Below are 13,469 nucleotides of genomic sequence, written 5' to 3'. Positions count from 1 at the left end.
GCTCCCATTCCTCTTGATGGCAATTGACTATGATATTCTGTGTGTGGGGGCAAAAGTTACTAGCTGGGAAAGATTAATTAGCCAAAAGTATCAAACTCTAGCTAGGGTTTCGATAGTCGTAATGTAATGTTTTACTCTTTAAAACAAAATAAAAACGAAAAATTAGAGTCAGAGACAACAAATCACACAGCCTAGCTAGCTACTTAAGAATATTTGCAGAGTTAAGCAAATTTCGGCCAAAAGCTGCAGCAGTTGAATTTCGAGCTGCCTACGAGTGCAAAAACAGGCTCCATGTAAATGAACAAATATATGCTCTCTAACTGGCAGGTCAACTCTATGCGCGACAAGGCCTAATTCCCTAGTGCTTATACATATATATACAGATATATATACATATATATTATAAATATATTAGTCTGAAATCTGAATAGCCTCTGTTATGTAGGTCAAGCTGGATTGTGCGATTATCCAAGATCTGGCCTTTTGTCCATGTTTCAGTGCCCCAATGATAACAACATAGCAAAATTCATGCTGAAATTTTAATACATAAGAATTAGATATTCTTGATAAAATTATATTTACTGACAGTAAAATTTCGTATATCCTAGCAAGAAAGAAATTCGTTGGTCACCACCTTTGTATTTATTAAGAGTTAAGACTACAAGTATTAATTTTACTTTTACTTAATCAACAAGAAAGTAACCATTTAAATAAAAAATTTATTTTCAAAATTTTTTTAAAATCAGACGAAAAACCTTTTGCAAATGGCGCTTAAATGTGCATGATTTTTAAAACATAGCTAAAGTTGTAAATGACCTTTAATTTGATATCAAGGGGTTTATGTATTTTTTTTTAAAAATATCACACTAATGATAAATGCAAGTTATAAACTATATTTTCTTCAATTTATAATATAGTGATATTGTATTTGATGGGTATGATAAGACATATGAAATAATAACTTATGTTTTGATTGTTAAAGTGATATGATGGATAAACACTAGCCATTGATTCATTAATAAAACAATATTTGGTATATACGATTTTATTTGGGATAATTCATGTGAGTAAATGATAATTTAACATATTTTCTCAAAAGTTTAAGATTATTCTTTTCTGCATTTCGTTTCTTCAACGTAACTTCCTAGCTTTTTCTTGGTATTTTTTGTTGTTATATATATTTACATTTTAGGCAAAAACTTGTGTGAGACGGTCTCACCGGTCGTATTTTGCGAGACGGAATATCTTATTTGGGTCATCAATGAAAAAATATTACTTTTTATGCTAAAAGTATTACTTGTTATTGTGAATATCGATAGGGTTGACCCGTCTCTCAGATAAAGATTCGTGAGACCGTCTCACAAGAGACCTACTCGTACACTTAAATTGTGCTAAAATGACTCACTAATTCACCTCATAAAACCCAAATTCGATCCTGATCCTCTACCCAAAACTCCTCCATTTCTACCAACTCACAACTTCTTTACATCTATTCTTTATTATTTTCAGTCTCTCTTGTTTCAACATGAAAATCAAAAATCAATAAAGAAAGTCTTTAAAAGGCGAATTCGGGAGACTTTCTTACATTCCTCACTACCGACATTCACAACCCATCGATCATCCTATTTCATGATTATGATATCTGTCTAGTGTGATGTATGTAATATATGACATCGTTTTGAATTTAATTACATATTTAAGTTTATCAAAGTTAATATTTGTGTGATCATAAATGAATTAGATAAAATATAATCACAATTTACAGTGAATTCAAAGTCAATCCAAATAGCTCTGTAGCAACAATGTCACCATTAATAAGGTAAACCTCTTCAATTATTGATTAATGATGCCAAGCCAATTTAGTTGATTTATCCACTGACTTGGGATTATTATCTAATAATATTTATCCCAACCTTTTAGATAGTTTGAGTTATTGATGTAATTAGAGAAATACCGTGATATTAAATCCAATGGTCCAAAGTTAATTCGAACATGTGGGTTCAAAGAAAAAGTTGATTTCGTGAAATCAAATTAGAATCAAACCACGGGAGGTCCGGATATATCTAGTAGAATTCATCCAAAAATGAACAAGTTATAAAATAATTCATCCAAAAATCAAAATATACCCCCAAAAAGTGTATCCACAAGTCAGATCATGAAAATTTATCATAACTTAGATGATCAATTAGATACCCACAAAAAAATAGACGAATTTTCTCCATTCCTTTCTTACTTTGTTATTTATAGATTGATCGCAATATTGGTTTCTTGATTGATCGTCCAAACTGGAATGTAAAATATATAAAGTTAATATGCAAGAGTCTGAAAACAATTTGCAGCACAAAAACGATAGAGCAAGAAACACAAAAACAATTTTAAACAAAAACAAAAGCAATAAACAAAACACCTCAAGTCCAAAAACTAGTTCTTCGAAAAGGAGAAGAAAATGAAACAAACTTCAGATACTGATCACATGACACTTAGCAAGTATTAGTCATAACTCTGCTGCAAACATGAAGATAATACATAGTTCAAATCAAAGAGCCAATTAAGAAGAAAAATGACGCAAGAATTTTTACGTGGAAAATCTAAATTAAGGAAAAATCACGTGACCGAGGTTCACCAAAGGAAATCTCCACTATATCAATAATGGGTACAAATCATTCCTACAACAATAGGAGATTACCACAACTCGTCCTAGAACAACTTAGGGGGACTCCAAGAACTTCAAAAATAATTATTTTTGGATGACACATTCAATCTCACTTTCAAAGTGGAAGTCACACAACTATAATCACATAGAAAATTCTTTCTGATGCGTAAGATCGGACAATGCTGCAACTATAGAGCATATTAAAATTTGTCTAAATAATTAGGCTATAAAACAGTACTCAATTGCTTGTTTATTGTTTGTCTTGGGATGGATTGAATGAATGCACATGTATGACTATTTATAGGAAAAAATTTGAGATTGGTGAAATGTGAATAGTCAAGGTGTGAAACCATGAATGGTTTTCAAAGTTGGCTAGCATAACTTGCTTTGAAAAATTAGTTTGAGCACAAAGATAAGGTTTGAATGTCAACAGTTTTAATCGGTTATGGTTAATTGAAAACGTTAAAAAACATGAAGGAAAGTTTTAACCGGTTCACCTTTTTATTTCTGCATTTAGAAATTAATTTTTATTTTTATTTTTGTGCCTTATTACTTAAGCAAATAAATATTATGAAATAAAATGGATTCTTACTTCATTAGTGTTGTTTACTATATATCATTTAGGATTCGAAATCGTCGAATTAACCACTAATGAAGTCTGTCAATAAAATTGTACTAGTGCAAAAAGCTTTCAAATTAGCATGTAGTACGCACGATCAAATTTCGTAATGATTTTCTTAAACCATAATTTTCCTAAAGAAGGATTGTAATATTATTAGATTTCAACAACAATTATTAGCTTCAGCAACAGTACCAATTTTCCTTAAAAAGTGTTTGACTCTTTAGTAGGAAAACGACATTTTTAAGAAGTTCAGAAAATTTTAACTCTTGTGTAACTGTGTTCGTCGAGCACATTCAATTGCTGGCCGGGTACTTGATTAATCTCATTTCATTCAACCAACGTACAATTCATGTTGAACTGATATAATCATCAATTTAGCAAGCTTGCAATATGATATATAGTTCTATTTGTCTTGATCAAGTGTAAGAAAGCCCTTCGTTTCGTTGAAAAACCACATATATGTACATATATTCCCAATGGTATGTCAATAACCTTAGACAATATACATAGAGCTGATCGGTTCATTGAATCTCCATATGGACAGTCTAGTTATCATCGACCATCTCTTCGCAACCGCGGAACAGCACCGGAATGCAGTTTCAAGTTATTCATTTCTTGTTCATTCAAATATTGATAACATTTACACCTCTTAAACTCCATTTCCCCATTAAGACAATATAATCCCAATGTCAAGGGAAAAAAACAACAATATTCTACCAAAAAACCAGTCTCACTGTTACACTACTAGAACCACAGAGCACTGTGTGTTGTAGTCTCTCTCACACAAGCCGAAATCCCGAGATTTTCATTGGTGAAAGCAACAACACAATGTAAAAGGGTTTATATTATATATTTGAGTGGAGCATGCATTTATGCTGGCCAGTAAAACTACACGAAAAAGGTTGCAGTGTCCATTTAAACTTCGAAATCTGAAAGAGACGATATGGGCTGCAGCAAAAGTCGATCGTCCTATATCTTTTAGGGTCTGGTCTGCTTACTCGTGGAAATATCGGGATTTTGGAGATGTTTAAAGCTGCATGATGCGTACCTATTAATATGAATATTTTTATCGGAACTTTTGTTTGTAAGTAATAACAAACAATGATTCGAGTATGTTTGTAGATTGCTTTAATCTGTGTTCTGATAATTACAACTCGGTCACAAACAAAGGATGCTACCATATCTAATTTTGGCAGGGCGGATTCTGTTTTGAGTTGAAAACGACAAAATATATATATATATATATATATATATATATATATTAATCCATAATGTCTGTTTAAGATTAAACTAAAAGTAAAAATTCTTTATTGATAACTTACGACCGCTAAAAAAATAACAGTTAAATAAATATATATTATACTATTAAATAAATTTGAACAAGCAATATATAATAAATGATTTGTTACACTAAACTAAATTTATATATTTAATCATCTTAATTAAATTAATTAGTCAAGATCATCTTAATTAAACTAAATTTTCTTCCTGCGGCTTCAAGATTATTCACACACAGAAAATTTAGGTCTCAAAATCATATTGAACTGTAAATTATGTCGAGTTTATACTTAAAAAAGACAATTAGTTAACCAGCCTTAAGTACTACGAGAGCAAAATTAAGAAGTGGAAGCTAAGTTATTTTAATCGATATAATTAAGACTTTTAAGTGGCATCCAGACCAAACCAAACAAAAGTATTTAAACAAAGAGTAAGTTTCTTCGGAGACTGTCTCATGTGTCTATATACATGAGACAGGATGACACAATTCATATCTACCATGAAAAGTAATATTTTTAACATAAAAAATAATATTTTTTTACGAGTTAAGTTGGGTCGGAGATATGTCTCACAAAATTGACTCATGAGATCTTGTCTCACAAGCATTTTTGTGTTAAACAAATTATTAATAAAAAAAGTATGCAATAATTCAATTTATTGTTAAACAATAAAATAGTCAAATTACCTTAAAAACAGCAAACTAAAAAAACTAATAAATAATTTTATTTATTTTAAAAATAAGTAAATGGTATACAAGAGTTTCTCATCATAACAATAATCGAAACAAAATGTTAAAAACCAATTGGACCATTGTTTCAAATTTCAAAAAATTAAAAAAGAATAAAACAAAAAAAGGCTGCAAAAATTGCAGCATCAGCCAATATTCTTGGCAACGCCAATGATGGTGGCATTTTACAGTGCCTTATTTTTGTCATTTATTTTATTTTATTTTAAAAAAAAAAACCCTAAATCTCTTATACCACTTTGTTGGAAGTAGTACTTGGAATCTACAGACTCGATAAAAAAATAAAAAAATAAAAGATTGAAGAAGCTAAGATTATGTAGTTCTAGCTAGTTTCGATTTCAAGTTGACTCCTGCACAAAATGACCACGATACATGCATTTTTACAAGCTTACACACATGTATGAATCTAGCCTAACAGAAGTGCTCAATTAAATTGGGGGAACATCGGAATCACTGAAATGTGTACATGGGAAGTTAAAAGAAAATTGCAATTTTAATCATGTTTTTTACTATTTATGATTTTAGAGTTTTATGTGTTCAATTTTTAAGTTTAATTTATTTCACTATCTTTATCATTATTATTATATTTTTTTCGCAATTTAAGCATATTTCAACATGGTGTTGTGTTGATTTGGCACTTACTGTCATAGATAAAAAGACTAAAATTGTTAAAAAAATTGAAAAATATGATAACAAGACTGAAATTTTACAATATAGATAATAAAAATATTATAAACAAAAAAACAAATATAAATGACCAAAATTATGATTTTACAAAAATTATATATAAAAAAAAGACTTGTGGAAAAATAGGGGCTATATTTCTCCTTAGTTTACTTAAATTACTTACAGAAAAAAAAATCAATATTAAAAATAAAGTTGAATCATTAAGGTGACTGAAAGAAAATTAAAAACATAAATTTAATTCAAAAATAATTGGAAAATTTTTTATGTTTGGTTTGGTATGTTTGTTTATTTGTCATTTTGGTCATTTATTTTATCAAATTCAGTCGTAGTCATATATCCTCCGATTTGAGCAATTGGGTTGTATTTTTATTAAAAGTGTTGATATGACATTACATATGTCAGCTCCACATCAAAATCCTATTAGTAACCCATCAGCATCACGTATGAGAAAATACTGAAATTTCTAAAAGATCGAAATCACAAAGAAACAAACATATATAATCAAAAATTTCATTTTCCTATAATAAATATAAAATGAGAGTGATTTTTAACAACAATTGCAAAACACAGAGTATTTATGTGTCTAATTTGTATCAAGAAAATATTGATAGGGTGTTTGACTAAAATTATTTAAACATCATGTAAGTTCTATATCTTATATGTTTTTTTAATAAGTTTTTAAGATGTAAGGTCATTTTAAAGTAAGTTTTTAATATGGTATTTTTATTATCAAATATTATTAAAAATTATTTTATTATAAGGTATTTTTATTGTCAAATATTATTAGAAATTATTTTATTATATATATATATATATGTGAAAATATTTTTAGAATTTTATCGTAAATATTAAAATTATATTAGAAAAATAAAAATATTTTATATTTATAATTTATAAAATTTGATATTCTTTGGAAAAATTTAAAAATAAATATTTAATATTATTTCTAATTTGTCCAAGTAAATTTGATAAAAAAATAATAATAATTTGTTAGGCTGAGAATTTATCAAAATTTGTTAAAGACATGGTAGGGTTTTAAGAAAAAATTGCAATGAATTTTTGGAGAAGTAAAATGTTAAAATAAGATCTTTTTTAAAAAAAGTTGTGTGACTGATTTTAAAAAAAAAAAAAAAAAAACAACTCATTTTAAAGTTGTTTGCGAAAATTCTTGTCAAACAAATTTTAAGAGCTTATAATACTATGCCAAACACCTTCTGTGATAATTTATGGAAATGAATTTTAAAAAGTAATCATGGAAAAAGACATAATAATATTTTTTCTTCTTTTTCGGGTTGTATATGCTTTTCCTAATCCCTATTCTATACATTATTTTCAATTTTGTATAATTATACAGTAAGCTGTACTTCTTATTATGTGCCCCTATGCCAAAAGATGGTGGACTTTGGCAAGTTTATTTAGCCGTGGAATTTTTGGCCCAGTGGGCTTTTGCTCACTGTATGTCTACGAATCTGAGTGCTAACCTGGCAAACATCACTCTGACCAGTTTGCAATGGCCAACCATCTGCTCTAAAGTGCAATATTGATGCATCCATCTTTACCAGCAATAATGCACAGGATTTGCTGATATGATTCTGGATTTTGATGGAAAATTTATCATTTTTCGTATGACCGTGCGAACTGGAATTGTTAGTAGTCGAGATGCCGAGACATCGGCATTACTGGAGTCACTGCTTTAGACTATTGATCTCGAGCTTAAATATGTGATATTCGAGACTTGTTCAAAGCTTGACCTTCAAAATCTGTTCTGTGCTGCCAGGTTCGGATGGAAACTGTTTTTATGATGTTCCTAGTTTTTTTTTGTTCATGTACTTCTCGCTGGTTGTAGCGATTAATAATGATATTGTTTCAGACTACAAAGATATAATTTAATCATCCGTACTATTGATGAGACTTGAGCGTGAACCCAAAACTTGCTTATTTATGACAAAAAAATTACAAAAAAACAATTAAATCTACTTAAATAAATTAAAAAAACTACTCGCAATCAACTAGACTCATACCTGAGACCAACAAATCTCAAAATTTCGACATTAACTATTAGATCAAGACCTAATAGGCGTAATTCTAAGTATTTGAATGAAAGATTCTATTTGAAAAAAAAAAATAATTAAAAAAAAGCTTATGATTTTTATCACATTTTTTATTTAAAAATGTAATAGTTATTTTATCCAATAGGGAAAAAAACCACCAAGCCTATCCGTTGGTTTCTGGACATATTGCATATCCAGTAAGGCTCAGCTATGGCATCTTCTCTACTCTCCCTCTCCACCCGCACCCCTTCCGCAACCACGCTGCTGCTTCATCTTTCCTCTTCTCATTTTAAGGTACTGCATATAACACCATCTATTCACTCATTCATATATCATGTTTTCTCGAAGATGATCCAGTTTCACTTGCATTTTAGAATTACGGCTTTAATTGTGTTTTTTTTACCTATCAACAGGGCAGTATACGAACTTTAAAGGAGAACCCACTTGTATTTCCTTCCATAAAACTCTCCCACTCTAAACCAAAACAGAGGCAACCACTTGTCGTTCTGAATTTAGCTGCTTCTGGTGTCCAGGAGACTGGATTAGGGGGGCAGAATGTGCGGTTTCGTCTTAATAACTTGGGCCCGCAACCCGGGTCGCGGAAGAAATCGAAGAGAAAGGGGAGAGGGCATGCGGCTGGACAGGGAGGCAGTTGTGGGTTTGGAATGAGAGGTCAGAAATCTAGGTCTGGTCCTGGGGTTCGAAAGGGGTTTGAAGGTGGACAGATGCCGTTGTACCGGAGGATTCCTAAGTTGAGAGGGATTGCTGGAGGTATATATTTGATGTAAAGATTGAAGATTTACATGATTTAGTTCGTTCTCATTATGTATTTGTGGCTAACTTAGCTTATATAAAGTTGCGTGGAACTGTTTGTGGTACGAGTAATGGTGATTTTGGATAATGTTGATGGTTTTTTCCCTTGGGAATGTTTGGTTTGGGGTAAGCGCTTAATAATTATTCCATGATGTAGTTGGTTTAGTTTATGTTTTCATTTAAAGGGTATTAGTATCACTTCGATAATCCAACAGAAATTTTAAAGTCCCTAGCTATATAAACATTCTTGCATCATATCTAACTGTCATAGGTCTAGATGCATTAGAATTTTTTTTTCCATTTTTGTTGCCAAAAGAATAGGATGGTGGCCCGCTAGAATCTCCATTCCTGAAAATTGGATCAAATGTGTTACATTTTGAATAGGGCATTATGGTTATCCAAAGTTCGCTGTATTGTTAAATTTCATGGGGAATGTCGTGGAAATATTGATTAATCAATCACAAGCATAGAGAATAGGATTTTGGTGCAACCCTTTGATATCCATTTTTAAATTAGTTTAGACACTTGAAACAGATGCACATGTCGAGTTTGCAGACAATTATGCTTCCCTTCCACTTCTGCATACGTCAAAGGAGTGACATTCATTAGATTATGCGGCTCAATTCTTGAAATTTCACAAAGATATGATGTCAATCTGGTTAATTTGCTTGCCATAAATTTTGATTTCCTGCAAATCCTAAATCCATTAGGCTTTTCTGGTTTTAGCAGAAACTATTTTAATTGTAATCAGAATATCACTGAAATGTTTTCAGTTATATAATTGATCAGCTATTAGATATGCCCATGAATTTGCAATGTTCTTGATTTGGTGAATCTATGAAATGAAAACCGGAATCATACTTGAATTGGTGAAAATTTATATTTCAAAAAGTTGAATTGATCAATTGAGGGGATTAAAGACGAAAATTGTATTCAAATGGTTTAGTGTGAGGTTTTCTGGTTGCATTGCACTCGATTTCTCGATGCTAAAGAGTGTGGATTTGGGAAGGATTTGAGGTCAATGGCAAGATCAGCACAAGTTAATGAGAGTTATGTAGTGATAGGTTATTGAGTATGAGAAATTACGATGATAATCAGATTATCTTAATTCAGTTGATTTTTGCAAGAAAAAAAGAAAGAGTAATATATTAAGTGAAAGTCTCGGAGCTTTTAAAAGGGACTGTTATAATATTCATAGTATGGAATGGTGGAGAATTAACATATGAATATGGTGTATGAGTTTTAATAGATTTAGAAAGGAATCATAATTGGAATGCAAACAATAAATATCAAGGAACATTCATTTGCGGTTATATATAAGCAGTAGAATTTATCTTCTGTACCTTCAGCTGCAGGGATTGAGTTAGACTAACCTCGAGTAGGTTTAATTCATACGATTTTTGATATGTGTCTTTTTTTCCCACAAGGTATGCATGCTGGTCTGCCGAAGTATGTGCCCGTCAACTTGAAAGATATTGCTGATGCCGGATTTCAAGAGGGAGAAGTGGTTTCCCTGGAGTCACTGAAGACAAAAGGTCTGATCAACCCATCAGGAAGGGAAAGGAGACTTCCTCTAAAGGTAATGATTAGATGATAAAACTTCGCTATAATTGCATTTATTAGTCATACTGCTTATTTTGCACTTTTGGGAGGTCATGTTAAGCTGTAGATGTGAATATGAGGTTTCTTGTCATTTGAAGTTTTTTGTACATTCTGTCGGACATTCCTGGTCCTTTGAATGTTTAACAAAGAATGTACAAAAAAAAAACCCACTGGTTAAACACTAGCTAACCAGGCTGGGCCAGTTACTCTAATAAGTAGTTAACAAATTCCATTTCATCGAATACCTGTTCCAAGTTTCCTGGGACTGAAGTGAAGGTTTCACGTCAATGAATATTGTAGGACAAGATTTATTCATGGTGTTAAGGTGTAAATTTTTTGTTGTGCTTGATTCCATGAGTTTGATCTTTTGAATGGATACTTATTTTTGGAGTCTTTGTTGCCTAATATAAATGGCCATTCACATGTATCCTTTGAATGTTAAGTCTAAGAATGCGTTTCTAATTTTCTAGCTTGCATCTAGGGATATATTAATATTGAGCTACCTTCTAAAATTTGGTGGTACTACCGTACTAGTTTTACCATGTAGCTATGTGATAAAGACTTGATTAAGTATCCCTAACTGGTCATATTTCTTTCGTTTTCTGTTTTTTTTACCTAAGGCAGGGGTGTACCGGGGATTATTCTTTTTTTTCCTCGTACAAGTCTGTGTTTTGGAACAAATATTTTCCAAAATCCACCATACCCCAGTTATCCATGACTATATTCATCATTCAAACACTGGTCAAGTCATAAATATTTGTTGGTCATCAATAATGTCCTGTACTACACGAGCATTCGGAAAGCCTTGTTATCGCCGTATCTTTCTTTTAGATTTTAGGTGATGGAGAACTGAATGTGAAACTGGAATTCAAGGCTCGCGCCTTCTCAAAGTCGGCAAAAGAGAAGCTTGAGGCTTCAGGTTGCTCCCTAACCGTACTCCCAGGCCGGAAGAAGTGGGTCAAGCCATCAGTGGCTAAGAACATTGCACGAGCAGAAGAATATTTTGCCAAGAAAAGAGCAGCAGCCGAAAACCCTTCTTAACCTTGATCATTTACCTCAACTCAAACTCCGGTTTATGTAAGACATGTTACACATTAAAGCGAGCTGTAAATCTATTGTTTCTCATAATATGAATGGTTTCGCCCTAAAATTTTATCCCCGTATTGAAGATGCCATGAATCCCCTTTCATGGGGTTGTACTGTAAAAGAACTTGGCATGGCGGACTCCAACCTCCATTTTAAACCCGCCCAGAAAACCCGATGTGCATCATCAAGTGCTTTTTTCATTAAAAGGCACAAGTGTTCAACAAATGTTGACAAGGGTAAAAAAGAATGGAAGAATATTTTCTCAATTGCTACAAGATAAATTTAAGAGTTAAATATAAAAAAATGTATAAATAAATAATACTCAAAATTTGAATAATTATTCATGAATTGAAGAAATTTCCCCTTCAGAAAACGATAATTTCCAACCCATTGAAGTATTCGTTTAGATAATGATTTCTGTCACTTCATGCTTCTCAGCATGGACAACCACGTCACATAATTTTCTTTAACAAATTTATTTGTATATGAACGAAAATTCAAAGTCGCCGAAAGAAATGGAAACTTTTCCACCCTTTTGGATTAAGACAAGAAAGCGACTTGACATTTTGGTTAGATTCGAAATTTATCATATCCTTCTTCTGATATGGAATTTCAAAAAGAAAATGATTTCACAATTTACTTTCCCTACCAACAATGCGCTCCAATGATGCCAGCACTCAATCTATGTCAACAAAATATTCCTCGTCGTGGATTTCATTTCATGTAATTTTGTTTTATGAATTCGAGTGGGATGAGCAAATTTTGGTTTCCGTGGACATGGGACATGCATATAGACCTAAAAAATTTGGTTAGAAAGGAATTTTAATATTTTATTTCTTATAAATATTTTTTTATGACGTAAAAATCTACCATCGTTATCATTTTTTATGCTCCGGACGGAAAAACTTAGTAATCTGCAAATCATATTAGTCAGATAAACAGTATTAGACAATATTTGTCTGACAGATTCACCTAAAAAATATTGGATAAAAAAAAATCAAATTCATGCATATTTATAAATGTTAACCTACTCTGCTAACTCGTTGTTATGGCCAGGATTAGAATCCATTGTGAGAGGTTGATATCGCAGCACCGGGCAATTTGGGTGGCTTTATAAGTGAGCATTCTTTTCTTTTCTTTTTTCTGAATTCTATAAATAAATATTTGCATTTGCTCTTTTATGCTCATCCGGCTTTGTGCTTTTCTGGATACCCCCAACTAGGCAATAATAAAGTATTAAAGTGTCCAGATTTCTGACAAGTAAAACAAACACAGCCGATAATTTAATGTTCCATTTCTCCAATATTTGTGATGAATTTGGTTCATCATTTTTTTTTTCTAAATCAGTTTTACCCAGTTTATGATAGCTAATAAAATCCGGGGGATTTTGTTTGTTCTGTTAAAACCCTATCTCAATTATTTGTTTAGAAGTTAAAGTATTTGAGTTTACTGATTGTTTACTTCTGTTTGCAGTCATTCAAGCTCATGAGGACCGGGTGAATCAGGTAAAAACTTGGTAGGCGATTTCATCGGATCGGGTTGATGAGTTGGAGATGGTTGCCCGGGCACCTGGACCTACACTTTCAATAGAGAAAGAACGTTAATGGGCGCCGGAAGATTCTCCGGCGTGACCACTCCGACGCTCTAGTCAGTCAACGGTTATAGGGAGAGTTTTGTAATAAATGTTATAGTCAATATGTAAGTGAATGCATCAATGTTTAAACAAACCTGATATTTATAGAAAAAAATTAATGATGACCTTGTTTTCAGTGTCCACTTACTAATTATGGCAAGATGGTTACTCATACCCTACTTTTGTGACACGCCAAATTATCCTTTCGTCTTGTCAAATTCATGCGATTTTGTTAATAATGATTACCAAGATAAGGTATCTCATACTTGTGCACTCGAGTGAAGTGCTATTATTGAGGT

The 13,469-nt window shown here is 31.7% G+C and overlaps 1 protein-coding gene across 1 annotated transcript; it reads left to right on the top strand.

Annotated features, from left to right (window-relative positions):
* Window positions 1–8,185: 8,185 nt before the first annotated feature.
* LOC142555339 (large ribosomal subunit protein uL15c-like) lies at window positions 8,186–11,606 on the top strand. Its single transcript, XM_075666164.1, has 4 exons — window positions 8,186–8,330; window positions 8,450–8,807; window positions 10,277–10,428; window positions 11,283–11,606. Exons 1-4 carry the CDS (start codon window positions 8,247–8,249, stop codon window positions 11,490–11,492), a joined length of 804 nt encoding a protein of 267 aa, XP_075522279.1. The 5' UTR covers window positions 8,186–8,246; the 3' UTR covers window positions 11,493–11,606.
* Window positions 11,607–13,469: the final 1,863 nt, after the last annotated feature.

Source organism: Primulina tabacum, chromosome 9 (assembly GCF_025594145.1).
Source record: "Primulina tabacum isolate GXHZ01 chromosome 9, ASM2559414v2, whole genome shotgun sequence".
NCBI classification, from domain to species: Eukaryota; Viridiplantae; Streptophyta; class Magnoliopsida; order Lamiales; family Gesneriaceae; genus Primulina; species Primulina tabacum.
The sequence above is the reverse complement of the archived record's forward strand: the minus strand, read 5'-3'. Positions and strand labels throughout refer to the sequence as shown.

Excerpts from the sequence above, each read along its gene's own strand:
- LOC142555339 (XM_075666164.1), top strand. The coding sequence starts at position 8,247 with ATGGCATCTTCTCTACTCTCCCTCTCCACCCGCACCCCTTCCGCAACC. Across the intron at positions 8,331-8,449 it reads TTTCCTCTTCTCATTTTAAG|GGCAGTATACGAACTTTAAA; the intron begins GTACTGCATATA and ends ACCTATCAACAG. Across the intron at positions 8,808-10,276 it reads GTTGAGAGGGATTGCTGGAG|GTATGCATGCTGGTCTGCCG; the intron begins GTATATATTTGA and ends TTTTCCCACAAG.